Consider the following 25,210-nt stretch of genomic DNA (forward strand, 5'->3'; position numbering starts at 1 on the left):
TTCTTTCTGCTTGGGGGATTTTATAAGCGGCTTTTGCTCTTTTTACACTTTCTCTACATTTCCTAAATTTCCTACAATGAACATGCATTATTTTCAAACTTGGAAAAAATATTATTTAAATGGTTGTCTCATTTTTACCACTACTTGTTCACTCTCAGTGCTCCTATCCTAACTCCTTATAGCTTCTTTCCCCCAGGACTCCAACAATAGCTGCCTTCTTGAGGTCTCTGAGGCAGCTTCTCCCTAACTTTAATATTGCTTGTACTCATGCTCTGAAAATTCATCATTCATATTTATCTACAGCACATGGAAACAGAGGCTGGCCATATAAGCAAACAACTTAAAAGAGGATTTCTCAACCTCATCACCACTGACATTTGGGGTAATTATTTCTCATGGAGGGGCTGACCCATTGCAGGATGTTTAGCAGCATTCCTGGCCTCTATCCACTAGATGCTAATAGCACCCCAACCCCCAAGGCGTGACACTGCCAAATGTCCCCTGAGGGGCAAAACTGCCAGCAGCTGAGAATCACCGATTTAAAAGTTTTTAAACTTCTAAAATCATATCTCTTTTTATATATATGTCAAACCTAAACCTCTTTGACATATGTCTTATATAACATTCCTCATAGTCTGCCATAATCTTATTTTTCTCAATAGGAACTTTCCAAATAGACCAGACTTACTGTTCCCTAGAAAAATCATTTTCATTCCCAAGTCTTTGAACACACTGTTTCCTCACTAAAACTCCCCATTCACACTTCTATTCAATGCCCTACACCCATGCTTCAGTTTGGGTTCTTTGCAGAAGCACTACTGATCTACTCAGTTCAGTTCATCATACACCCACTGCACTAATAAAGAATATCTCATATATCTTTCTTCTTTTTTTTTTTTTTTTGGTGGTGGTGGTGGTGGTGATTGTTTTTAATTTTATACCCCAAACTAGACAGGTTTGTTGCCCTGGCACATTTCTTTTGTATAACCAATTGGGCCTAACATTGCTTGATAACTGATGAATGAAATTAAAAATTTAAATGCTCGGCTGTAAATAAGTGTAAACTGATTTCTTAATTGCTTCTGAATCCTATTTCTTGTCATGGAGTTAATCATTCCAAGAACAGAGTAACCACTCAGTAAGTTTTCAGAAAGAATCATTAATATATAATGGTATATTTTAAGGAATTACATAGGTTTCAAACTGTTCTCTACACTTTTAGGAAATGACACAAAGGGATTAAAACTAGAACCTACAATACAAACAGGAACTTTATAAATTCTATTTATCTTAAAATAGCCAATGGATTTTGCTGCTCGATGCACAAAAGTTACGTCCACAAGAGCAGAGAACTCGATTTAGTACTGTGTGCATGTACACGAACGCACCTCACACGTATATTATTTCCCCAGTTGAGACAAGTAAATAAAATGAAACTGCTTTGTAAACTAAAAAGAGCCACATATAAAGGAGGCAGTAGAGCAGCATAGCTAAAAGCATGGAGCCAGCCTGCTTGGGTCCCAATTATACTAGCTGTGTAACCTTGTGCAAGTTACTTAACGTCTCTGTGCCTCAGTTTCCTCTTTGTCAAAATGGGGATAATAATAGTATCTGTCCCAAAGCAAAGCTCTCAAAACAGTGCCTGGCATATAGAAAGCACAAAATAAATATTAACCAATGTTATGATTACAATGCTAGTTATTAGCCAAGTAAAAGCCTCAACGTATAAAGTTCTGATTCAAGTCTGAAGCTGGTTTAAAAAACAACACAACAGGACAAACTACACAAATTTAAGCTATTAGGTGGACTAGTTTCTCATAATCTTTGCCATTGCTAAACTGGTGATTATTGCAGACCTAATTTCTGTTCGTCTTTTTTTTTTTTTTTAATCTCAAAGAAACTGACATAGAAACCTCTGTTTTCAAGGAATTTTACAAGCCACAAGGAAACAAATCAACTCTTTGTTTTCCCCATATTTAAGCCCATTTAAGACCTTGGTAAAAGCCTAGGTACTGTTACAGAACAACTTTTCAGAAAATACAATGAGGTTTTTAAAGTTGCAATCAGCAATTCTTATGCAGTTATGTCAAGTTTTTGTCCTGCTGAACAAAAGGTTATGTGTCAGGAAAGCAAGGACCCGACAGAAAATAAGGAAATACCACGGCCGGGCCTAGGCGGCTCTCGGGAAAACCTGTCCTCAAACAGAGCGCCTCAGACGCCGGCGTCCTTCCCCCGGCCCTGGGATGCACAAGTCGGCTCCACCCGCAGATAAATAAGTGACAGCAGGTTCCGTCCACGCCTCTCCCGGCCCGGACCCCTCGCGCCCACCCGGGCGGGCTCCTGCGCCCGCCGCCCCGACCCTCCTCGCCGCGGCCGGGTAGGGGGCTCCACGGGAGACCGCGGCCCCGCCGCCCCGACCCCCGACCCCTGCAGCCCCGCGCGGGCCGGGCCGAGCAGAGGCCGCCGCGGGGCCTGCAGGTGGGCCCAGGGCGCGGTCAGGCCCGAGGAGAAGCCTGGCCCCCGCAGGGCAACCGCCGGCGCGGGGATGGCGCAGGCCCGGTCGTCACTTACCGGCGCCTCATGGTACCGCGGCGCCTCCGCCTAGCCCAGGCGCTGACCGACTGCGGCCCGGCAGCCCAGACTAGCCCTCGGGTCCCCGGCCGAGCCCACTCAGGGCCATTCAAACGCGGCCGCACGCGCGGCCCGCCGGGATAGCTCCCCCTAGGGCGTCTCGGAGGCTCCGCCCAACGCTGCCTCCGCCCCTCTCAGGTTGCGCAGGGGTGCAGGGAGCGGGAGGAGGAGGTGTGGACACAGTGCCCCCTGGCGGACACAGGTACGTATGGTAGTCCTGCTACGATGGGGCAAGTAATACTGCTGGGGAACTGAGGGTGAATAAGGGTCAAAGAATGGCCCTCCGCTAGTCACAGTCTAGTGGGTGAAACCGTGCTTTAAGTGTTGCACCAGGAGGTGCAAACAATCTGCTATAAAAATACGGTGCAGGGATGGGACTTCCCTGGTGGCGCAGTGGTTAGGAATCCGCCTGCCAAGGCAGGGGACACGGGTTTGACCCCTGTTCTGGGAAGATCCCACATGCTGCGGAGCAACTAAGCCCATGCACCGTAACTACTGAGCCTGAGCTCTAGAGCCCACGAGCCACAACTACTGAGCCTGCGTGCCACAACTACTGAAGCCCACTTGCCTAGAGCCCATGCTCCACAACAAGAGAAGCCACCGCAATGAGAAGCCCGGGCACTGCAACTAGAGAGAAGAGCCCGTACGCAGCAACGAAGACCCAACGCAGCCAAATAAATAGATAAATAAATAAATTTATTAAAAAAATATGGTGTAGGGAGAGACTTATTCATTCACTCTTATTTAAGTGCACTAAGGCAAAATATTTAAAAGGGTAGACTGGAGCTCTGCGACCTTGGCAAAGTCATATAAACTCCCATGAGCTTTGGTTTCCCCATGTGTAAAATGGGGATGTTAATGGTATCTGCCTCATCGTTATGAGGATTACATGAGTTAACACATGTAAAATTCTTAGAGGAATGTATCTGGCACATGGTAAGCACTATATAATTGTTAGCTCTTATTTGTTAGTTCCTGATATTTGCCAGACTCTGTTCTGGACGGTTAAGAACACAAGAAATATGCATGATGTGGACCCTGTCCCCAGGAAGCAGGCTCAGTTTCTTCAGGATGGCGAACACTAGAGGATGAGGTTAGGGTTGGATCTATCCCTGACGTGCTTTTAATTACTGAGGGTAATTCTCTTCATCTTAGTGGAGACAGAGTCTACACATCTTCACAGGTAAGCTACTGGTCAACGTTAACCAAATTGTGACAGAAGCAAGTTTGTCTCTGGTGGGCCTCTCATCCCTTGCAGAAGCCTATCAAGTAGTGCATTTGGTGTAACAGTTGCTCACTGCAAGACTCCACATCCCTGGACTCACTGCTTTAGGCACTCTGTTCAGAAGTCCCCAGGGCAACCTAAGTTGGGTTTAACGATATTTTTGCGGGCCCATCATGTGCCAGGCTGACACTGTACCAGGAGATAGCCTGGGGAAGCTCACAGTGGCTTGGACAAACAGGGAAAGAGATCATTCCAATACATTGTGGTGAAAGCAATGATAAAAGGTATATCCTAGAGGCTGTGGGAGTTCAGAGCAATGTGAGGCCTGGCAGATAAACTAATCAGAGCTAAAATATCATTAGGTGATAATAACAATGTATGTTTCCCCTCTAGTAACAAGGTCCTTACTTACTTAATACAAAAAAATTAAGTAATGGTGAAAATTTCAGGCACTACTTTAGGTTGATGGGAGAAATTTTTTTTTTTTTTTTTTGCGGTACGCGGGCCTCTCACTGTTGTGGCCTCTCCCGTTGCAGAGCACAGGCTCCAGACGCACAGGCTCAGCGGCCATAGCTCACGGGCCTAGCCGCTCCGCGGCATGTGGGATCTTCCCGGACCGGGGCACGAACCCGTGTTCCCTGCATCGGCAGGCGGACTCTCAACCACCGCGCCACCAGGGAAGCCCGGGAGAAATATTTTTAGGATATGTTTTGCATAAGCAATGCCTTTGCGAGCTTCTCAGATTGTACCAAGCACAAGCAGGCACGTGCCGCTGTGCGGGGCCATACCTGTCAACAGAGGGAACTGCTGAGAGAGTCCAGCAGAGTGAGTGAGTGAAGGGAGCAGAAGCCCTGGGTTCTAGTGGTGTGCAGCGTAGAACATTCCTGGAGTATGACTTCCACTAAGTGGGTGTGCTGTTTTAAAGAAAATAAAATTCAACACACATGGGTGAAGTCACTTTCTCTCCAACTATTTCTTCATCACCATTGTCACAAACAGGAATTTCTCGATGACCCACCATGCAAAAGGCACTGTGCTGGGCCCTCACCAGAAGAGGGTGAAGAGTGTAAGGCACAGTTCTTACCTTCAAGGAAGGCTGGGTGATGAGGTCAGACAAGTAACAGAGTCCTAGGACTCAGGGAATCTGCTGTGTTAACATAGAAGGATCTCAGCTCAAACAAGGTCCCAGGTTGTCTGAAGGCCAGAGGAGAACCTTGATGTTCTCATTTCTAGAGCTTCTTAGGGCAAGAGTCTCAGGCAGGTTCATCTTCAGACTCTAGTTCTGGGGTTTACAGATCTCTGGCCCACCGTTCTCATGAGCCTGCCAAATGTCAACATAACTTAAGGTGAGAATAAAGAAATTTGCCTTCATATTGCTATTTTTGAAATATATATCATTTTATTGATGAAATGCAGGTCAGTTTTCTTCATTGATATTTTTCAGTCAATAAAGTTGAATTTTTTTTCCCCTTGGAGTGCAATCAAGTTTTTTTTGTTGTTGTTAAGGGATTAAAAAAGAGTGCATTCCATACATATTTTTATTGTCCCTGCACCACCAGCCCTTATGCACAGAAAGGTGGTGCCCCGCCAGCCCTCACAGTGGACAGTCTCCAAGGGAGTGCACCCCTCTAGCCATTCCCTCAGTGCTTCCTTCTGACTGCCTTAAATATTCCTTCCATCTGAGTGAACAGGCAGCTGAATTAGCCTTTCTGCCCTACATTCCCCCTCTCACAGGGGTATGGACATCATTCAGAGACGGTGTGTAGAATAACCCTAACTATAAACACCCATGTGAGAAAAGAACTCTCATGCAAAGTTGTATGTACGCTTCTGAGTGGAGAGTCAGGGAAGGGATCATGCAGGAAGGCTGCAGTCGGGCCTGACAAGCTGGACAGGATTTTGACAGGCAGGGTGTTCCAGACAGATAGGGGAAGTACAAAATAAATTCCAGGACCGCCGTCTATGCCGGTTTGAGTGGGGTGGGGAGAGCTCTGGGGAGTAGCAGGAGGAAAGACTGTCACCTGACAGGTTGTGAAGATCTGGAATAATCAAGCAAAGGTGTTTGGGAAGGAAAAAAACTACTAGAAACCATTAAAAGTCTATTACTCACGGACAAGCACTGTTTCCATTTGAACATGTTTTTTTCAGATATTTTACTATGCAAATGTAACTACATTTAAGAAATGGGATCATATCCTTACAACTTTGTAAACTGCCTTTTTATGATATCATATTACACAGATCCATATAATATTAATTGAAATGCCAATCACTATAAATGCACATAATAATAAAAATGGCAGTTGAAACTTTTAAGACACAAAACAACAAGGCATGGGCATTGAGTGGGGAAATGACAGAGTTAAATCAGTACTTTAGGAGGATTAATCTATCACCAGGATGCAAGATGACTAATGGGAGGGAGGGAGGATTGAGCCTTAGGTATGAAAATGTTGTCCTTCGGGCCGGAGGTGCAGGGAGCCAGAGCATTTACTGTGGTGATGCCATTCTCATCCCCTCAGACTGACGCCAGGCCTGATAGAGGACCGAGCGTGAAGACACGTAAAACACAATAGCTCATCCATTCCATAGCTAACTACATCCACTGCTCAGCCTCAGAGCCCTTGGAAAATTCCAGCTGACTTTGGCAGTCAAAGTGAGAAGTCAGTCCCTTTTATTCTGCTCCTCCCTTCCCCACCTTCCTGTGCAGACTGTGGAAGGAAAGGATGGCAGTAGGGAAAGTTTCAGATAAGGCAGTAGCAGTGGAAAGGAGCAAAGCTCACTCCCCGTTTGCAAGATCCACGGTCGTTTCAAATACCACCACGGTACAGATGCCTTGGTGGCAGAAGCAGCAGCAGGTTCCTGGATTTTGTTTGGCAGGTGGAGGGTGGGGGGCTGGGGGGGCCTGCTGAATGGTAGGGGATCCTCCTGTTAAAAACAGTTTGTTTTGGATGCAGCTCTGTGGCACTTCGACAGCTGCAAAGCGGGTGATGGTATTTGTTATAGATTTTCGAATCTGAAGCCAAAGAGACCGTTTCCCTCCTTCCCCAAGTAGATTTCCTGCAATTACATACACTGTCACCTGGAAGATGGTAGGGGGCAGGTTAGAGCGGAAAGAACACTAGCTCTGGAGCAAGGCTCATCTCTATCGGAAGCCTAGATCACTGCCTTTGGGCCCTTCTACACCATCTTTACCTTAACTGCAGAGCGAGGATAACTCTTCTCGCAGGGGATGTTGGGAAACAGGGTAACCTACGTAAAACACTCTAATAGTATATAGCACACTGATTGTGGCTCTCTCTCTGCAAAATATTCCCCACCCCCAACTTTACCTGTCCAGTGATTTTTCTAAGATAGAGAAGAACACAATTTGATTGACTGCTGCCTTGGAAAAGCAGTCTTGGAACTAGACCAGTTCCAGGAGGGGGGCTAATGCTGCGGAGACAGAATCGCTGGGGTGCCGACAGCCTGGTAATCAGTACAGGGTATCTGAAAGTCATGACCTTTCACAAAACAAGTCCAGTCATGCAGTTGCTTGGGGGTTTGATACTCCGGGGCGCTCAAGGCATAGCGGAGAGGAGTTCAAGGGCAGGATGCAGGCAGGAAGGAAATGAAATGGGCAGAACAACAAGCATCAGAAGCAGGATAATGTCCTTGGGAAGGGGGCTTGAGAGAGCAAAGGAGGTCTACAGCCTCGAGATTGGAGCTGCAGGAAGATCACTAAGACTGAAGTCCGTTTCTTGGAGCTGGACACACGGTCAAACCACTCTGGCAGTAACAAAATTGAGTGTGACCTTAAACTGGCTATCCAGAATTAGTCGTGTTCTTCAGAACACCCATTCTGCAAGATGTTGACAGATTGAAAAGAGAGGGAAAAAGGAAGAAGAAAAAAAGGCTTCCTTGGCCAAAGAAGTTCAGTAACTGATGGATAAAACAAATATTTCTTTACTGTAGCATTTCTCAGTCTTTAAAATACTAACATTAATTGTGAATCTCTAAAAAGAAAGGGAATTCCCTGGTGGTCCAGTGGTTAGGACTCTGCGCTTTCACTGCCGAGGGCTCGGGTTCAACCCCTGGTGGGGAGAACTAAGATCCCGCAAGCTGCATGGCGAGGTAGGTAGGTAAGTAAATAAATAAATAAAAAGAGAAAGATAGAGCAGTGCTGCCCAAACTTACCTAAACTCTGAATCCTTTAAAGGCAAGAGCACACATATTCTACAGAAATAATCTGATCTACAAAGGGCAGCAGGACTAGTTCCAGTCCTGGGAAATGGGGTGTGGCTCCAGTTGTAGGCTGGTTGGGGAGGACTGCAGAAATTGGTGAGTGGCATCGTGGTGGTGCCTCATGATTGTGGCCAGGGCTGGATGAAAGCAACAGAAACTGAACATCTGGCAGAGGTATCAGAGTTTTTTGAAAACTGAAAGATTTAGCCAGACTTTTTCCTTTGCCTCTTACAAAAATAAAAATATGGCCCTTCATGGAAGAGCATGTTAAAAAACATATGTTAGGGGCTTCCCTGGTGGCGCAGTGGTTGAGAGTCCGCCTGCCGATGCAGGGGACGCGGGTTCGTGCCCCGGTCTGGGAGGATCCCACATGCCGCGGAGCGGCTAGGCCCGTGAGCCAAGGCCGTTGAGCCTGCGCGTCCGGAGCCTGTGCTCCGCAACGGGAGAGGCCACAACAGTGAGAGGCCCACATACCGCAAAAAAAAAAAAAAAAAAAAAAAAAACATATGTTAAATGAGTCAAAATATAAATCAAAAAATCTGGGAGAGTCTAAATAAAAATGTCCAAGAAAATTATTATTATTATCACTTTCTTGCATGGTAGGATTTGTTAATTATCTTTTTTACTTATTTGTATTTTTCATTTTATCTAATAAATCTTTCTTTTTTAATTAAAATAATTTTTAAAAATCACTTTACTGGGCTTCCCTGGTGGTGCAGTGGTTAAGAATCCACCTGCCAATGCAGGGGACACGGGTTCGAGCCCTGGTCTGGGAAGATCCCACATGCTGCAGAGCAACTAAGCCCGTGTGCCACAACTACTAAGCCTGCACTCTAGAGCCCATGAGCCACAACTACTGAGCCCGTGTGCCACAACTACTGAAGCCCGTGCACCTAAAGCACATGCTGTGCAACAAGAGAAACCACAGCAATAAGCCCGCGCACCACAACAAAGAGTAGCCACCACTAGCTGCATCTAGAGAAAAGCCTGCATGCAGCAACAAAGACCCAATGCAGCCAAAAATAAATAAATAAAATTTAAAAATCACTTTACTAAGTTACAGCAATTAGGAAATTAAAATTGTGCAAATGTTTTAAAGTTTAGGATCTGATTTGGCAGCTTTGGCAATATTATTTTAGTATTTGCTATTATTTCCCACTTAAGCTAACCCTGGTTAGCCTAATTCATTTGAATGATTTCCTCTTTCAGAAGGAAACTTGTATTAGTTTCCTAGGACCATAGTAACAAAGTACCAGAAACTGGGTGGCTTAAAACAACAGAAATACAGTCTCTCACAGTTCTAGAGGCTGGAAAACCAAAACCAAGGTGTTGGCAGGGCCATGATCTTTCTGCAGGTTCTAGGCAAGAATCTTTCTTTCCTTGCCTCTTCCTAGCTTCTGGTGGCTCTGGCAATCGTCGTCTTGTAGCTGCAGTACTCCAATCTGCCTCCATTGTCACATGGACTTCTACCCCATGTATCTATCTGTGTGCCCTCTCCTCTGATAAGGATATCAGTTATTGGATTTAGAACCCACCCTAATCTAATATGACCTCATCTAAACTAATTACATCTGCAAAGTTCCTATTTCCAATTACAGTCACATCCTGAGGTTCCAGGTGGATGTGAATTTTGGGGGGACACTATATAACTCACTATAAGACTAAAAATAATTTAGCCCACAAACTCTTAAAGTGTAAATTATCACATTTTGGAGGGCCTATTTGAATTTATTAATACTGTAACTGTATAACCTCTGTGGTAAGCAACCTTAATTGTATGACTCTCCTACAGAACTGTGCTGACAAACTACCCAGGGATGTTCATAGTAACACTTTTTTGTAACAGCGACAAATGGGAACAACCTAAATGCCCATCAATTAGGGACTGGTTAACTAAATTATCATACATCCATGCCATGTATACTCTGTAGCCTTTAAGAAGAATGAGGTAGATCTGAGTGACAGACATGGAAGACATCCAAGATGGATTAAGTGAAAATACAAGTCAGTGCACAGTGTTTAATATGTTTCCACTTATGTAATAAACTTCTACAAATTAAACAATCCTACATTTATGTTTTAACGGATGACTATCTTTCAAAAGCACTTCAATAAACACAAAAGGTACTTATTGTTCTCCTTCAATTCTTCTGAATCCCACTTCATCCTTTTATTAGTCTGCTTGGGCTACCATAACAAAATACCACAGACTGGGTGGCTTTAACAACAGAAATTTAGTTTTTCACAGTTCTGGAGACTGGGAGGTCCAAGATCAAGGTGCTGGCTGATTCAGCTCCTGGTGAGAGCTCTCTTTCTGGCTGTAGACAGCCACCTTCTCATTGTGTCCTCACATGGCAGAGTGACACAGCAAGTTCTCTTGTGTCTCTTCTTATAAGGGCACTAATCCCGGTATGAGAGCCCTACCTTCATGACCTCATCTAACCCTAATTACCCCCCAGAGGCCCCATCTCCAAATACACTGGGGGTTAGGGCTTCAACATATGAATTTTGGGAGGACAATCCTCCTTACAAAAAACTCAGGCTATAAAACAATGCGTTATTACGGAACCAATCGAGGCTTCTTAAAATTAGCACATAAGCAAAAATGCCACAAAGGACCTGGATTAGTCATTCAGATCCTTGGTGTAGAGACAGTTTAGCCCACCTCCAAGATAGCTGAAATTAATCACCAGCATGAATCCAGAGTAACCAAGCTTGAAGAAACATGTTAGGCTAGCAGTGATATATCATTATGACTTATGCTATGGTTGTCATTCTTAGCTTTTAATGGGATCTGTGGGAATGGCAATCCTCCCAGCTTCCTAAGCAAGGGCTGGAGGGAAGTGCTATAATGGGAACCTGTGAATTGCAGGTAAAATGTGAATGCACAACAGTCTTCCTGAAGTTAAAAAAAGGTAATTGCTAATGAAGAATGGTATTACTACCCAACATCTTTTCCCAGCACCATATTAGTTCATGTCACTGCTGACAGGAGCATTTCATGACACTGCAGAGCCATGAACCAGAAATTGAAAAATTTGTAATCTGCATAGAAATGATGCAGAAACCCAACAAGAACTAGCAAGGTAGGATCTTACTAAAAAAAATTTTAAAAATAGAAAAATAAAATAATAATTTTTTTTTTTCACTAAAGAGGTTTGAAAATGCAAACAGATAAAACAGAGGGAAAAGTTTCCTCTTGTTAAAACCCCATTACTGACACAGAATAAACTGCATCATGAATGGTGCAATAGTAAGGTGTTCCTTTTCAGAAGGCAATAATGATAGTAGAGTTAAATAACACAGATAAATGGAGATTGCAGTAGAAGTCCATTTTATTTAAGCTGCCAAAAGGATTAGGAGATTTTAGAGCACACTGGGGGAACTGGTTGGACCGCTTAGGATGGCCGAATAGATTTATTATAGGGACATTGTAAAATGGCAGAGACCAAAAACTTAAGACATAGCTGTAAAGCTTTTTTTCCTTTAAAGGGATCCATTCTCGCACATCTGGTTGTGTGAAATAGAAATTTCTTTGTTCAAGTTTCAATCCAAATGCAACTGCTCTGAAGAGAATGGCATGAAGTATCAGAAATAGTCAGCTTCTCAGACTCCTAAAAGAGGTTGGGGGGTGGGGTGGCAGGGGCTGGGAAGATATTTACAAAAACAAATACCAAAACTGCGCAGGTGGCACAAATTGTAAAAGTCAAACAAGGCAACTCATATGACCTGTGGAATCATGGTTTGCCTTCTCAGTTTCTTTAATTAAAATCATATTTGCTCAAAGCCACAAAGTAAAGGAAGTTTAACATTTATTTTTACAATTTCAGTATTTCTATTATTCTCCAATTCAAGTTTATCCCAGTGGGAGGCATAAAAGGAGGCTCTCAAAAACTAATGATTGCTTAAATTACTTTGTACAAATTCAAACCTTGTCATTTTAGAGCAACCAAACACTCTAGGTTAGTGGTTCTTAGTCCTTGCTGCAAAGGAGAATCACCTGGAGAGCCATACAAAAATACTGATGACCTTGCTCCACCCTAAGCAAATGAATTAGAATCTCTGCGGGTGTGGCCAAGGCATCAGTATTTTTTAAGGGCTCCCAAGATGAGTCTCCTTTGAATCTAGGACAGAACCATTCCACTTCTAGGTTTAGAATCATGTCATATAATTAAAACATTTATATTTCTCTAAATCCAAAAGTGGTACCCGCATAATGCAGAGAATTACTGAAAGTATGGAAAAGCACAATTTTAAAAAATGATATGAAATCCCATTATTCCTTTATGTGTTTATGATTTGTCTTCTTTCTATGAATATACCATATATGAAAGAATAATATGCAAAATACATATTCCAAAAAAATACATTTTAGAACTAGAAGGTACCCTAAGAAGTTATCTGGTACAAGTCCCTTATTTTATAGATGAAGAAATGTAGGCCAAGAGAGTTCCTACCTCTCTTAGGAGTTCATTTGGAGTCAGGATTAAAATATGTTTCCCTTTACTTTTCTTACAAAACACATTTTTGTGCAAAAACTTGGATCCTCAAAAGTTTAATTCCAATCTGAAACTCCATTTCCATAAAGGATCTACTATTTCTAATGATATTCTAACAATCTTTAAAAAATATCAGTCAGATCTTTAAAGAGCGCCTTCTTCTTTCTCTTTAATTCTAGCACGTATATAGCAAGTTGCGCTCTGTGTTCTATGGAACATTGATTCCATTGGACATTAACAGATGTGATAGAAAAAAAAAGAGGGTTGTTATTCAGGCAGATTGGGAAACAAAATGAAAGATTATTTACTGAATCATTTCTTGTGGTTTTAATGTTATACCAGTAGCACCGAGAATCTCTGGGATGTATGTGCAGAATACAGTATCTCGAGCTTATCTGACCTTGGAACCTTTCCTCAGTTCAGTCTCAACATCTTCACGTCCTCTGGAACACGTTTTTACCAAATAACACTATGAGGATTCCTAGAACAAAGGAATAAAAGACCTGGAGTACCCTTGAGACCAAAGAAACTTTGTTGTAGCTTAAAAAATTTTATAGCAAGTAGGAGAGCACTTTACAAGGGAAGGAATATATGATTTGAATGACAGTGACAGCAACATTGGTTATAAAAGGGAAAAAAACAGTAGACAACTTAAAAACCCAATAATAGATTTAATTATGATATAGGTATACAGCTGAATACAAAACCCAATCACTACGAATAATGTTGGAGATTAATGATATTAAAAAACACGTCATGCACTTGTGGCGAGCACTCTATTTAACCTCAGAACAAGCCTCGAAAGCAGGTACATATGGAAAGGTTTGAAACACAAAGAATCTAACTTGCCCAAAATCACGCAATTAAATAAAGAAGCCAGAATTCAAACGGAGACCGTCTGAATCTTGAGCCCAAGAGCCTTAACACGCCCACGATGCCTCCTAGGTTTGCTGCGGAGCAGGGATAGTACTATCTACGTCGCAGGGTTACTGTGAGAATTAAATGAAATAATAGACATAAAGTTCCTGGAACACGGTGGACATTCAACACCCAGAAGCTACTAAATAACTCGCTCAAGGTCACACAATCCGTGGTGAAGCCAGGATTTAAATAGATATTTGAATCTTGTGCTCCCGGGAACGGGTAAGAGCTCCAGACGCTTTTCAGGGCTTCAACCCCTAATGGAGAGTCAGTATGGACTTCCCTCTGTCCCATAAAACGCACCTTAGAGGTGAGGGAACACCCAGCAGGCCTTCTTCAGAAAGGAGGGAAGGCGCAGAAGACGCTTTAGGTAGGTTTACATTCTGCCTTTTTTTCCCTCCCACCTTCTGTAGTTCCGACCACCCCCGTCAACCGCCTGACAATTTCCGGGACGGAAGTGACGTCTATACTCACGCGCCGGATGTGGACTTGCAGAGTGAGACCCAGAAGTCACGGACGCCGTTGGGCTTGGGGCCTGGCTGCGTTTTGGTCGGGAGCTCTGCAGCTTTGGGGGGCGGCCGTTGCCATGACGGCACAGGGGAGCCTGGTGGCCAACCGAGGCCGGCGCTTCAAGTGGGCGATTGAGCTGAGCGGACCTGGAGGAGGCAGCAGGTGAGGTGCCTGGGCAAAGTTCGACATCAGAGCTCCCACCCCAGCAGTACCCCAGAGGAATAGGACCTGAACCCTCAGGCCCAACTCCCTGAAAAGGATGGGTAGCCCAGAAACGACTCCTGGGGAGCTAGCGGCTTCTCTGCCATAGAGGTTTCTGTGACCAAAGGATGCTTATTTCATTCCTCCCTACCGGCAAGGGTCTGACGAACCCACTAGAGGGCTGGTCTAATCTGGGTAGATGCATCTGAGGATCTTTATTCCTGTGATTCGGACGGGAAATGTGGAATATGAAGTGTGGAAGGCTGCAACCTTAGTTTCTTGGTTTTGGTCTCTAGGAGCCGAAGTGACCGGGGCGGTGGCCAGGGAGACTCGCTGTACCCAGTTGGTTACTTGGACAAGCAAGTGCCTGATACCAGCGTGCAAGAGACAGACCGGATCCTAGTGGAGAAGGTACAGAGGTATAGATGTCACTATAGTCCTTGGGCCAGTCCTGACCTACACACCCACCCTCTTCTCCCACGCAGCACATGAATGTCTTACTGTAGATGGCCCTTATCCCGAATATTTGATAGCTAAACTGCTTGAGATTAGTGTTACATTAGTTGACATATCAGATCCAAAAGTGCTCAAAAATTGTAAAAATAAAAGACGTTTGAACATAAGATATAAGGAAGTAGTTTGAAAATTAGCTAGTGGTAGCAATGCGTTCCAGTTCAAGTCATCTTTTTCTACTGGAGTTCCCTTATACCACACAACTAACCTGTCAGAACAGTCCGTTGGCTTTACCTTCAAAATAGATTCAAAATCTTAATTCTTATTGCTGTAATCTATCATCCTGGTCTAAGCCACTTCATCTCCTACCATTTTCCCCTTTGTTCACTCCTATAGTCAGAAGGGCCTCCTTGCTGCTCCTTAAATATGCCAGGCAAGCTTCTATTTCAGGCTTTTTGTACTTGTTCTTTCCTTTTCCCCCAGATACCTTTATGATTTGCTGTCTCATGTCTTTTCAGTCTCTCAAATGTTACCTTCTTAGTCAAGTCTACCCTCATGGCACTCCCTGTCTTTTCTTACTTTATATTTCTCCATATCATTCATATATATTTCTCCATATCATTCATATATAGTTTACTTATTTTATTATCTCTCTTTTTACTCTTGTAAGCTCCATGAGAGCAAGATTTTGTCTCCCAAATCCCTCGAACAGTGCCTGGCACTTTCCTCTCAGCCTTAATATTGTTCAGTATTAAATGAACTTTGATTCATGAAATGCAGTGATTTTCACAACATGAAAATGACAGAGCTGTTGTCAGTGATTTTCTTGATAAGTGTCCTGTCATTTTTCATCTTCGTACATCAAAACATAATATGAATAATACATGATAGTAAGGTATTACTAAAATGGCGTGATTTTAAAGGCAGATTATTATAAAATATGTATTGTAGAACAATTCTGTTGTATGGATGATTTGATATTTAAACTCTCGGATAGGGACTTCCCTGGTGGTCCAGTGGTTAAGACTCCATGCTTCCAACGCAGGGGGCACAGGTTTGATCCCTGGTCAGAGAACTAAGATCCCACATGCTGCTCGGCAGGGCCAAAAAATTTTAAAAAAACAAGAATTCTGTAAATAAACTCTCATATAAATGATCTGTGTAAATGACAGATAAGGCAACTGTTTACACATATGGCCATTTATTCTTTTATGTGAGTAAACCCAAAGGGACAGGGGTATATTATTTTGTTTATATAGGTAGATTTACTTTAAATATTTTGTTTAGGATTTTTTTTTTTTTTTTTTTGGCTGCGCTGGGTCTTGGTTGCTGTGCACGGGCTTTCTCTAGTTGCAGCGGGCGGGGGCTACTCTTCATTGTGGTGCGCAGGCATCTCATCATGGCGGCTTCTCTTATTGCGGAGCACAGGCTCTAGGCACGCGGGCTTCAGTAGTTGTGGCACGTGGGCTCAGTAGTTGTGGCACATGGGCTCAGTAGTTGTGGCTCATGGGCTCTACAGCGCAGGCTCAGTAGTTGTGGCACGTGAGCTTAGTTGTTCCATGGCATGTGGGATCTTCCCAGACCAGGGCTCGAACCCGTGTCCCCTGCATTGGCAGGCGGATTCTTAACCACTGTGCCACCAGGGAAGCCCCTTGGATTTTTGCATTTAGGTTCATGAGTGATACTGGTCTGTAAACTTTTCTCATAATGTCATTGGCAGGTTTTGGTATTTATGAGGCCCCATGTTACAGTAATGAGTTCATTTTTCTACTCCGAGTTTGTATAAGATTGGCTTTATTTTTTCCTTAAATGTTTAGAATTTGCCAAGGGATACCATTTGGGCTTAATTACAGAGTTTCTTAAAGTTATAAGACTATTTAAATTTCCAACTTCTTATGCCGTTTAGGTAAGTTGTTATTTTTTCTAGGAATTTAGCCATTTCCCCAAAATTCATAATATTGATCACTTTAATATATGGAAGACCTATAGAGATGTCCCTTTTTTCATTCTTGCTGTTGAATATTTTGCTTTTTATTCATCAGGCTCACCAGTATTTTCTTAATCTTTTCGAAAAAACCTTTGGCTTTGTTGATTTTAAGAAAATTTCATTAATTTCTGCTCTCATTTTGATTTCCTTCCTTTCCATTTCCTTGGGTTTAATTTATTCTTTTTCTTCTTGAAATAGATGCTTACTTTTATTTAGTCTTCTAATATGTATTTAAGGGTGTAAATTTCTCAAAGCTCTGTGTCCCACAGTTAACAATATTTCTGTTTTCCACTGAAATTTCTTCTTTGATTAGTGGATCATTTAGAGCACATTTTTTCACTCTAACACATAGGGGATTTTCTAGTTATCTTTTCGTTATTGATTCCTAGCTTAATTGCATTATAATCAAAGAATATGCTTTGTATGATTTGAGCTTTTTGAGAGTTATTGACACTTTCTCCACGGCTCAGTAAGTTGTCAGTTTTTGTAAATGTCCCATGTGTGTTTGAAAAGAATGTGATTTCTGCAGCTGTTGAGTGCAGTGTTCTATTTGTCAATTGTTTAATAATATCATTCAGATCTTCTATATCTGGATTTGTCTGTTTGCTCTATTAGTTATTGAGGTATGCTAATCTACCACTATGTGGATTTATCTAGTTCTTCAGTTGTAGATGGGCCAGTGATAGATGCAGAAGTATAAGAACAAAAGTAGGGAAGCCTTTTCTTTACCGCAAGTCATGGGGAAAAATGGTATTTGGGAAACCCATGGGGGAAAAAAAGAAATGGTGAAGATGCCTTATCTTTAGAAAAGCAAAGTGGGAGAAGGGCAGAGGTGGTGGAATTGAGGAGTCAGCTCACTCAGAAGCAGAGAGTCGGGAATTGTGTTTGTTTGACTTTAACACCAGTGATATATAACATAGGACTGAGGATAGTGATCAGTGGTTAAAACTGTGTTTGTTTTAGCGCTGCTGGGACATTGCCTTGGGTCCCCTGAAACAGATTCCCATGAACCTCTTCATCATGTACATGGCAGGCAATACTATCTCCATCTTCCCAACTATGATGGTGTGTATGATGGCTTGGCGACCTATTCAGGCACTTATGGCCATTTCAGCCAGTAAGTATTCTTGAAATAATAATCCTCCCTAAGCTTTAAGAATCAAAGGCAAATTCTTCGGCAGAACCCATTACGGGAAGTCTTCGGCACAGCTAGCTCTTGGCTAGTTGCAGTAGGAGGGTGTGCAGGGTGGTGATGGCAGTGGTGGTGGCATGGAGGAGGAAATGGTGCTTGTGGGTTTTTGTTCACCTTTAATGGTTCTATTTTTACTCTTACTATGGGACTGGACTGTCTGTGTTATATATATTAATATATGGCCTGATTGGTATTGAAAAAAAAGTTGTTTTGGTGTTTGACACTTTCTGTTACCTCAACAGCTTTCAAGATGCTAGAAAGCTCAAGCCAGAAGTTTCTTCAGGGTTTGGTGTATCTCATTGGGAACCTTATGGGTTTGGCATTGGCTGTTTATAAGTGCCAGTCAATGGGACTCTTGCCTACACATGCATCAGATTGGTTAGCCTTCATTGAGCCCCCTGAGGTAAGGCAAAAGGAAAGTTAAATTTGGGGTAGATGTAATGTACAGTAAATAGTAGATCCATTTGATGGTGGGGGATCACAGTTGCTCTTAGAGCTCATTTCTTAAGAAATAAGATCCATTAGGAGTTTGGAAGTTGTTATATTTTAAAGATAAAGCAAAATAGAGCTTATGATTAAGTACTTGATTCAGGAAGTTATTTCAGTACTCATTCACCATTAACCTATTCATTTTTTCTTTTTTCAGAGGATGGAGTTCAGTGGAGGAGGGCTGCTTTTGTGAACCTGAGAAAGAAGCACGTGGTGCCTATGTATCTGGAGCTCATTTACAGCCGCCTTCATGCCCAGTGGCTCCTCCTCAGCATACCAACCCTTAACATTATCACTCACTGAGAAGGACCAAAAGGTCTCTTTTCTCCATGGTGAAGAGACAAATCCTAGAAAGACAATGTACATATCACTACAAACACAAAAAAACTATACCACAACTCTTGACTGAAAATAAGGTAGAAAACTTTATTTATGTTTCCAGTAGAGAGCAAAACAACAAATAAAACCATAACTCTGTAAACAAAAGAGTGGTTGCTGATAAATCAAGAGCTACAGCAGCATCTCCTTTTAATAAATTAAATGGTTGAGAACAGTGCTTTAAAAAAAAAGTTGCACAAGTTTCCCTTAAATCTATCCTCCTTAATATTTCACTTCTATTTAACACAAGCTGGGACATAAAAATTCTGTTGGAGATACTAGAGAAATGTGAGAAAATGTGAGAAACTAATGCTGAATTCAGGTTATCCATGATGAAAAGAAAAATAAACCAGACCAAAAAAGCACATAAAATGCTTACAGGGTACTTGCTACTTTAATATCCACAAAAATGGATTTTTAACATGTTTAGGGAGAATGAGGATTGGCGGGATCTCTGGGGCCACAGTGTTCTGAGGCAACGGAAGATACAAAGTAGTGATCTTTCTGCCAAAAGGAACTTGGCACCTGTCAGACAGATGCTGCAATTCAAACTTAAGCTTTTAAGATAGCTATAAAAGGCAGAGGGCCAGCAGTTGGAAAATGAATATTGTCATAACCTGCCCTGGTAAAGTCATAGCTAAGACTTAAAAGCTGGATCTCTTCAAAAGGCAGGAGGAGGTCTTTCCTTTCTCTCCCTGCTTGAAACACAAAGCCCCTTCCCCTAAGGTGCATTCTCTCATCAAGTTTTCGGTATTGCTTTATTTGCAGTGATTAAAAGAGACAAGACACTTTGCAGACAACATAAGCAACACATAGACATGAAATGCCCTAGACAGAGATGAGTTTAAATCTGGCCTAATAACCACTTCCCCATGTAACAGTGATTGTGTTTTAGGGCCTAAAGTAGGGGCTGTATTAGTAGCCACTAATTCCATTATCCCTTTAAAGGATTCTTACAGAGCTCCAGCCACAAAATCCCTTCTAAAACTAACCTTACTTTCTGCCCATTTGGCCAGAGGTTTTGTGTAAATGTAAAGGAATTCCTGGGCAAGCTGACCTTTAGAGCATGGGTCTTTAATAGCTTGGGTCCTAGGGTACCTGTTCCACTACTGCTGGACTCAACTTAGCAATGGAGTGTTGCAATGAAAGTTGTAAACAATGCTTCTACCCTCTGCAGGAAGCAGCAGAAAAAAAAAGACTTAAAAGATCTTGTCTGCTTTGCTACCTGACTGGGCTGGACACTGAGAGAAGAGCAAAGGGAATAAACCAAAATGACTCAGTTTCTTAAGCCATATTGAAGGGTTTTTCTCCTCTGTCCATAAGGGTCAGATGAATAGTCTGCAGACTATGGAGCAAGTCAGCTTGCTCCATATCCTACTGGTAATGAAAGAGTGGTACTGTTTATCATTAATAAAATGAAATTCAAAAGCAGACATGAATACAGGCAAGATAGTTTCTTGGAATACCCTATCCTGTACAATAAATGAAGATTTCACATACATGAAATTACCACTCAGTCACACAGGGCAGTTTCCCTATGCTTGAAAAGCAGGTGTTTTGTGATCATTAAGTTAGCAAATAAAAAGCTAAGCTTGCAGAAGCAATTCCTTGACACATTTAGAGCTTTCTGAAAACAAAACAAATAGAAGACTGTTAACCTTGGATAATCTCTTAGTTCAGATCCAAGTTTCTATGGTCAAAATGAAGAATAAAATTGAAAGGAAAAAAAAATGCTCATACTTAGTGCTGAGCTGCATGCCCTCAAGTCTTCAGTATGGCTGGCTTTGGGAATGAGTCCACAGGTTTCCTAATAAGTTTCTTGAAACAGGCCAATGCCAATTGCATGCCACTTCAGTGAAGCAGGTAAGAAGAGTAGCAGCAGCTCAGTAACTTTGGCACTATGGAAGGAGTATGGCTATAAACTTTGAATTCCACTGCTGGATTCTCCCTTTGAAGGATAATCCAAAGGTTTTAGGAAAGGATTTTAGCCAGTCTTCCTAGTGTGTTTGTTCTTATGATATTTGATCTGTGCCTATAACCCAGAGGGCATAAAAGGAAGAAGGAAAGGAGAACCTATTGGTCAATATGCATCATCATCTGCATTTCTTAGATAACAGCTTATATATTTTGCCCATGTCTCACAGGTAACCACAGACTGCATTTATGTAAATCTTAATAGCTACCTTTTGGAGTTCGCTTAGTTTGTCCATTTGCAAAGAACCTGAAAGAATTTTTACTCAACCTTTTAAAAAACAGTTTCCATGGTAACAGTGCCTGTATTACAATCCTAACCACAGGATGGGTTTGAGAAACAGCTGAAATATACAACAGTATGTTATGTGTACTTAAACATATTTTGGGGGGCATCTTATTTTGGAGGAAGTGGGGGCTGCCGTTTCATGTTTCAGTTTTTATATATTAGTACCCTAATGTAAAATTAGAGTCCTGGAGAGCAGTGGATACACTGACGAAAATTTTCATCTTGGCTTGCCACGGATGTCTCCACAAAGATGTTAGCTCCCCGTGTACTTGGCCATGAATTCTTTAGTATGATGAGGCTGTGTCTCTCTGGCTGTTACCCCCATGGTGTCATCATTGAATCATGACTTCTGAGACTCATCTTTAATGTTAGATGTGTACTTGTCTTTTGTCTTCAGTCGAATTTCTAGCATCCCCTTTGTCAATTCATTTTATTGGTTTAGCTTGTTAATTCTAACTTGCCTTTATCTGGTACAGGCATGGCTTGTAGGACTTGAGTGTTGTTCTGAGGTTGAGGGAATATCTGCTGCTTCTTTAAGGACAGCAGGTCATATGGTAGCAAAGAGCAGATCTGCTTGTACTTTTCTGCCCAAGTACTTGAGGCTCAGCTCGTTAAGAGTTCAGCATGACGTACACAGAACACAGGTCTCTAGCTGATGGGAGTGGTAGTAAAGAGCTGGCACTTCCATGGAGGATGGAAGCCTTTTTGGAAAGGTGAGGCCCAGCAGAGTCATTCAGGGGTAGATTATGAATAAATGGTGATCACTTCACTGCCCCCACCTCGGACAAGAAGGACTCGCTCTAGTCCTTCGGTGAGCACTTCTAGGAACTCCATGTCTTCAGAATTTGTCAAGGAGACAAATAGGCAGGAGAAGAGCACAATTTAAAACCTGGCATCATGATAATCTGAGTTTATCTGACTACGAAGCTGCAAAATCAACATGCTTGTTTTAATTATTATATATTCAGAACTGGAGAAGTCTGAACTCTGGATTCAGTCTAATTCTGAAGTAATCTGGGGATCTAGCCTCTTTGCATAAATAATACAAGACTCTCTCCCATTTGTTAGATTTTTTTTCTAAATGTTATTTTAAAATGGGGGAAACCCAGAAGTAATGTGTTACTACTACATAGCAAATAAGGCAGAAAGAAGAAAAAGCCACAACGGGGCAGCTTGTAAGATTCCAGGAGAGAATCCCAGTAATTTCCAAGTGAACCTGCTCAAGTTAGATTTTTTCTGCCAGTTCTTTTTTCTTTTTTTCTTCAAATATAGTTGATTTACTCTTTGTTTTCTTTTAACCTCTTTTCCTTAATGGCACTGGTGGGAATGGACCTGTCTGTGCCATTGAAGTGCTGAAGGGGTCCCATAAAAACAATCCTGGAATTAGGGTATGAAGAAGAACTTTTCCCCTCAGAGGAGATTCCACTTCACCTGCCTCTCCCCTAACTCCATCCAAAAGAGAGAGGCTTTCCAAACTGGGCAGAGCCTGGAAAGGAGAAGGGCTGTGGGTGTTCCATCTCTAGGACTGTCAGAAAGGGTTCTATACACTGAATGTTAAAAGTCATGTTGCAAATATGCCACCTAAAAAGTCCCTTTAGGGTTCAGAGAGAACATGTTATACCCAACTCCCCTGAAGGAGAGTAGTTATCACTAAGTAAGGATCCTTGCCTGAGACTTTTAACAGTCTTCCCTCCTCAAGAGAGGAAGTCATAGACAATGACTTTTACATTTACTTAGTGTCCCATCTAAAACAGAGGCTAAGGGCTTCCCTGGTGGCACAGTGGTTGAGAGTCCGCCTGCCGATTCAGGGGACACGGGTTCGTGCCCCGGTCCGGGAAGATCCCACATGCCGCGGAGCGGCTGGGCCCGTGAGCCATGGCCGCTGAGCTTGCGCGTCCGGAGCCTGTGCTCCGCAACAGGAGAGGCCACAACAGTGAGAGGCCTGTGTGCCGAAATAAATAGATAAATAGATAAATAGATAGATAGATAACTAACTAACACAGGCTAAGATTTTCCCTACTGGAAGTTTTGCTCTCAGAAAGGATACAGTTTTCATCACCCTCAGGGTTTCGGGGTGGCCCTGGCATATTCAACAAAACCAGCTTTGCTTCATGGGACTTGTTAACTATAACCTCATTGAGCTTCACTGCTGTATGCATCCGCCTCACGTTGGAATGGTCCCTGGAAGGGGAGCGTGGTGGGGAAGAAACAGGTGGGTAAAGGCAAAGAGAAAATTAGGCATATCGTCAACTTTAAAAAACTTGAGATTTTAGAGATTTTTTGCTTTAACTATGATTGATGTAATGAACAAATGATTGATTGCCTTATAATATTGATATCATGGTTTTCTCATTCTACATTTGCTTGTTTTATACCAGGAACACAGTACGGACAGGAAGAAAGATGGTTAGCTTGTGTACAGTGTTAATTGGTAGCTGATATGCATAGGCAAACAATAGAAAGATGGCTGGATTTGGGGTGAAATGAAGACTAGATTCTGTCCTGTGTATTCAGGCAGTGCCCCATCTGTGGCACTAACTAGGCTACTATGTTAAGTGATAAGCTTATGAGTAGGAAAACTTACGGACGCATGTTAAGTAGGTCCTGGAATCCTTCCATTGACTTGGCCTTTTGCCCCCGGGATGCCATGTACTTGTCTTTTGTCCAGGTCATGTGCACCTTCTCCTGATAGGTCTCTGTCTCTTCATCCTCATCAGAGCCAATGCTGGTCAATCGTAGCATTGAATTCCGATCTTTTACCAGCTGTGCCTGAGGAAGGCCCAACATAGCTATGACTCTATACCCAATTTTCTCTCATGCTTCATATTTAATCATTTTGAAATGTGGTTATAGTGGAATAACCAATGAAGCAATCAGGAAAGAATCTGTCATGCTGAGAACAATACTATCATCCCTTTCAGGGATAGACTTCACAGGGCCAGGATTAGGTCAGTGCAGCAAAATCTCACCTCTCTGTCCCGCTCTGTTTTGGATAGTCGCATGTGCCGGAGCATCTGGGACCTTTGCTCCATCATCAGGGTGCGCTCATAAGTATAAGCTGATATGTCACTGTCATGCTGCCATAGATATCACACAGAGTAGGCAATAAGCACAAAAGAGAAAGAACCATATATTTTCATTTCCACTCACTAAATTACACCAGAGAAAGTATCACAATATCAACCAAGGTTTTAGTTTTTGTTCAGTCATTGAGCTACATAAATATAATAATATTGTGGATTGTAGATCAAATCCAGAGCCCTGGGTCTTTTCCACAATCTAACCATGACATATGTGTTTCCTTGAAACACAAAACGAAAACCCCAGTCTTATTTGTTTTTAATACTTACAAGTTATTTTTTAAAAAAAGCTATGTGTGATCTTAGCACAAATATATGAACTGAAACTTAATAAAACTGTATTAAGCAGATAAGAATCTAGCAGAAATAGAAGGGCTATGGAACAAACAAACAGGAAAGCAAAAATTAAAAACTACCACTAAATACACATCACATATGCATTGTACTTATCTAGATCAACATATGAGAGTTTTGTTGGAACTAAGGAATTAATCCACATTTGCAGCTGAAGAAATTCCCAAACCAGAAGAGGTTCTAGAATGACAGGGTAGTCTCTCTGATCTCAAACTCAGCTTTCTCACCATCTCCACCACTTCCACCTCTGCCTCAATGCGAAGGTGATACAGGAAGGTGGCCAGGTCCTTCTTCATCTGAATACTGTTGTCTTCTAGTTGGGCTACTGTGAAGATCCGTATGCTGCATTTTCGCCACACCTGAGAAAGTATCACATACACATGGAAAATTAAATGCAAGAAGGCAAAAAAGAGTTATTTCTTAAAACAAATGGCACTTTTGCCTAGAACAATCTTGTACGGTTTCAGGGTATATGTTCCTAGATTCTTACTTGCCATATTATTATTTATTTATTTTACTTACTTGCTATTATTATTGTTAGGGCAAAAGCTTGACCAAGGAACGCATAAAATATAGTTTAAGGGAGTTCTTATTTCATAACAAGAAAAAAACTGGCAAAACGGAAAAGATGGCACATGATACATTAAGAGGGTGCTTTACTCAAATAGCATACTGATGACACTGTGCAGACTAAAATATTTACTATTTTAAATTTCAGTCTTACCAAAGGCTGAACATATATATGTATAAGATACACACACACCCTCTTAGGTTTCCAGTATTTTGGTCTTTTTCTTTTTTTTTTT

At 42.1% G+C, this 25,210-nt stretch overlaps 2 protein-coding genes across 7 annotated transcripts in view; one reads left to right on the forward strand and one right to left on the reverse strand.

The window, feature by feature from the left end:
• Positions 1-14,055: 14,055 nt before the first annotated feature.
• Positions 14,056-18,818, forward strand: EMC4 (ER membrane protein complex subunit 4). Of its 2 annotated transcripts, XM_079700687.1 has the most exons (5): positions 14,056-14,172; positions 14,508-14,622; positions 17,615-17,768; positions 18,086-18,246; positions 18,490-18,818. In XM_079700687.1, the coding sequence occupies exons 1-5, from the start codon at positions 14,087-14,089 to the stop codon at positions 18,523-18,525; spliced, it is 552 nt and encodes a 183-aa protein (XP_079556813.1). In that variant the 5' UTR covers positions 14,056-14,086; the 3' UTR covers positions 18,526-18,818. The 2 variants fall into 2 exon arrangements, with proteins under 2 accessions (XP_079556813.1, XP_079556814.1); XM_079700688.1 differs by lacking the exon at positions 18,086-18,246.
• A 2,896-nt stretch (positions 18,819-21,714) lies between these two features.
• SLC12A6 (solute carrier family 12 member 6) overlaps positions 21,715-25,210 on the reverse strand; it is a gene marked incomplete at both ends in the record, with an annotated part of 84,197 nt that continues 80,701 nt past the window's right edge. For 4 of the 5 annotated variants that reach the window (XM_079698830.1, XM_079698829.1, XM_079698828.1 and 1 more), the window contains 5 exons: positions 21,715-21,806; positions 23,018-23,151; positions 23,555-23,739; positions 23,940-24,047; positions 24,632-24,763. In XM_079698830.1, the coding sequence (XP_079554956.1) occupies positions 21,715-21,806; positions 23,018-23,151; positions 23,555-23,739; positions 23,940-24,047; positions 24,632-24,763 (651 nt within the window). Of the gene's footprint in view, positions 21,807-23,017; positions 23,152-23,554; positions 23,782-23,939; positions 24,048-24,631; positions 24,764-25,210 lie in introns of all 5 variants that reach the window. The other variant, XM_079698827.1, reaches the window with a different exon arrangement.

This window comes from Hyperoodon ampullatus, assembly GCF_949752795.1.
Source record: "Hyperoodon ampullatus genome assembly, chromosome: 3".
Taxonomy (NCBI): domain Eukaryota; kingdom Metazoa; phylum Chordata; class Mammalia; order Artiodactyla; family Ziphiidae; genus Hyperoodon; species Hyperoodon ampullatus.

What these genes read in the sequence shown, in the direction of transcription:
- EMC4 (XM_079700687.1), top strand. Translation starts at nt 14,087, where the DNA reads ATGACGGCACAGGGGAGCCTGGTGGCCAACCGAGGCCGGCGCTTCAAG. An exon ending in ACCGGATCCTAGTGGAGAAG is followed by an intron (nt 14,623 to 17,614) that starts GTACAGAGGTAT and finishes TGTTTGTTTTAG; the next exon opens with CGCTGCTGGGACATTGCCTT. An exon ending in ACTTATGGCCATTTCAGCCA is followed by an intron (nt 17,769 to 18,085) that starts GTAAGTATTCTT and finishes TTACCTCAACAG; the next exon opens with CTTTCAAGATGCTAGAAAGC.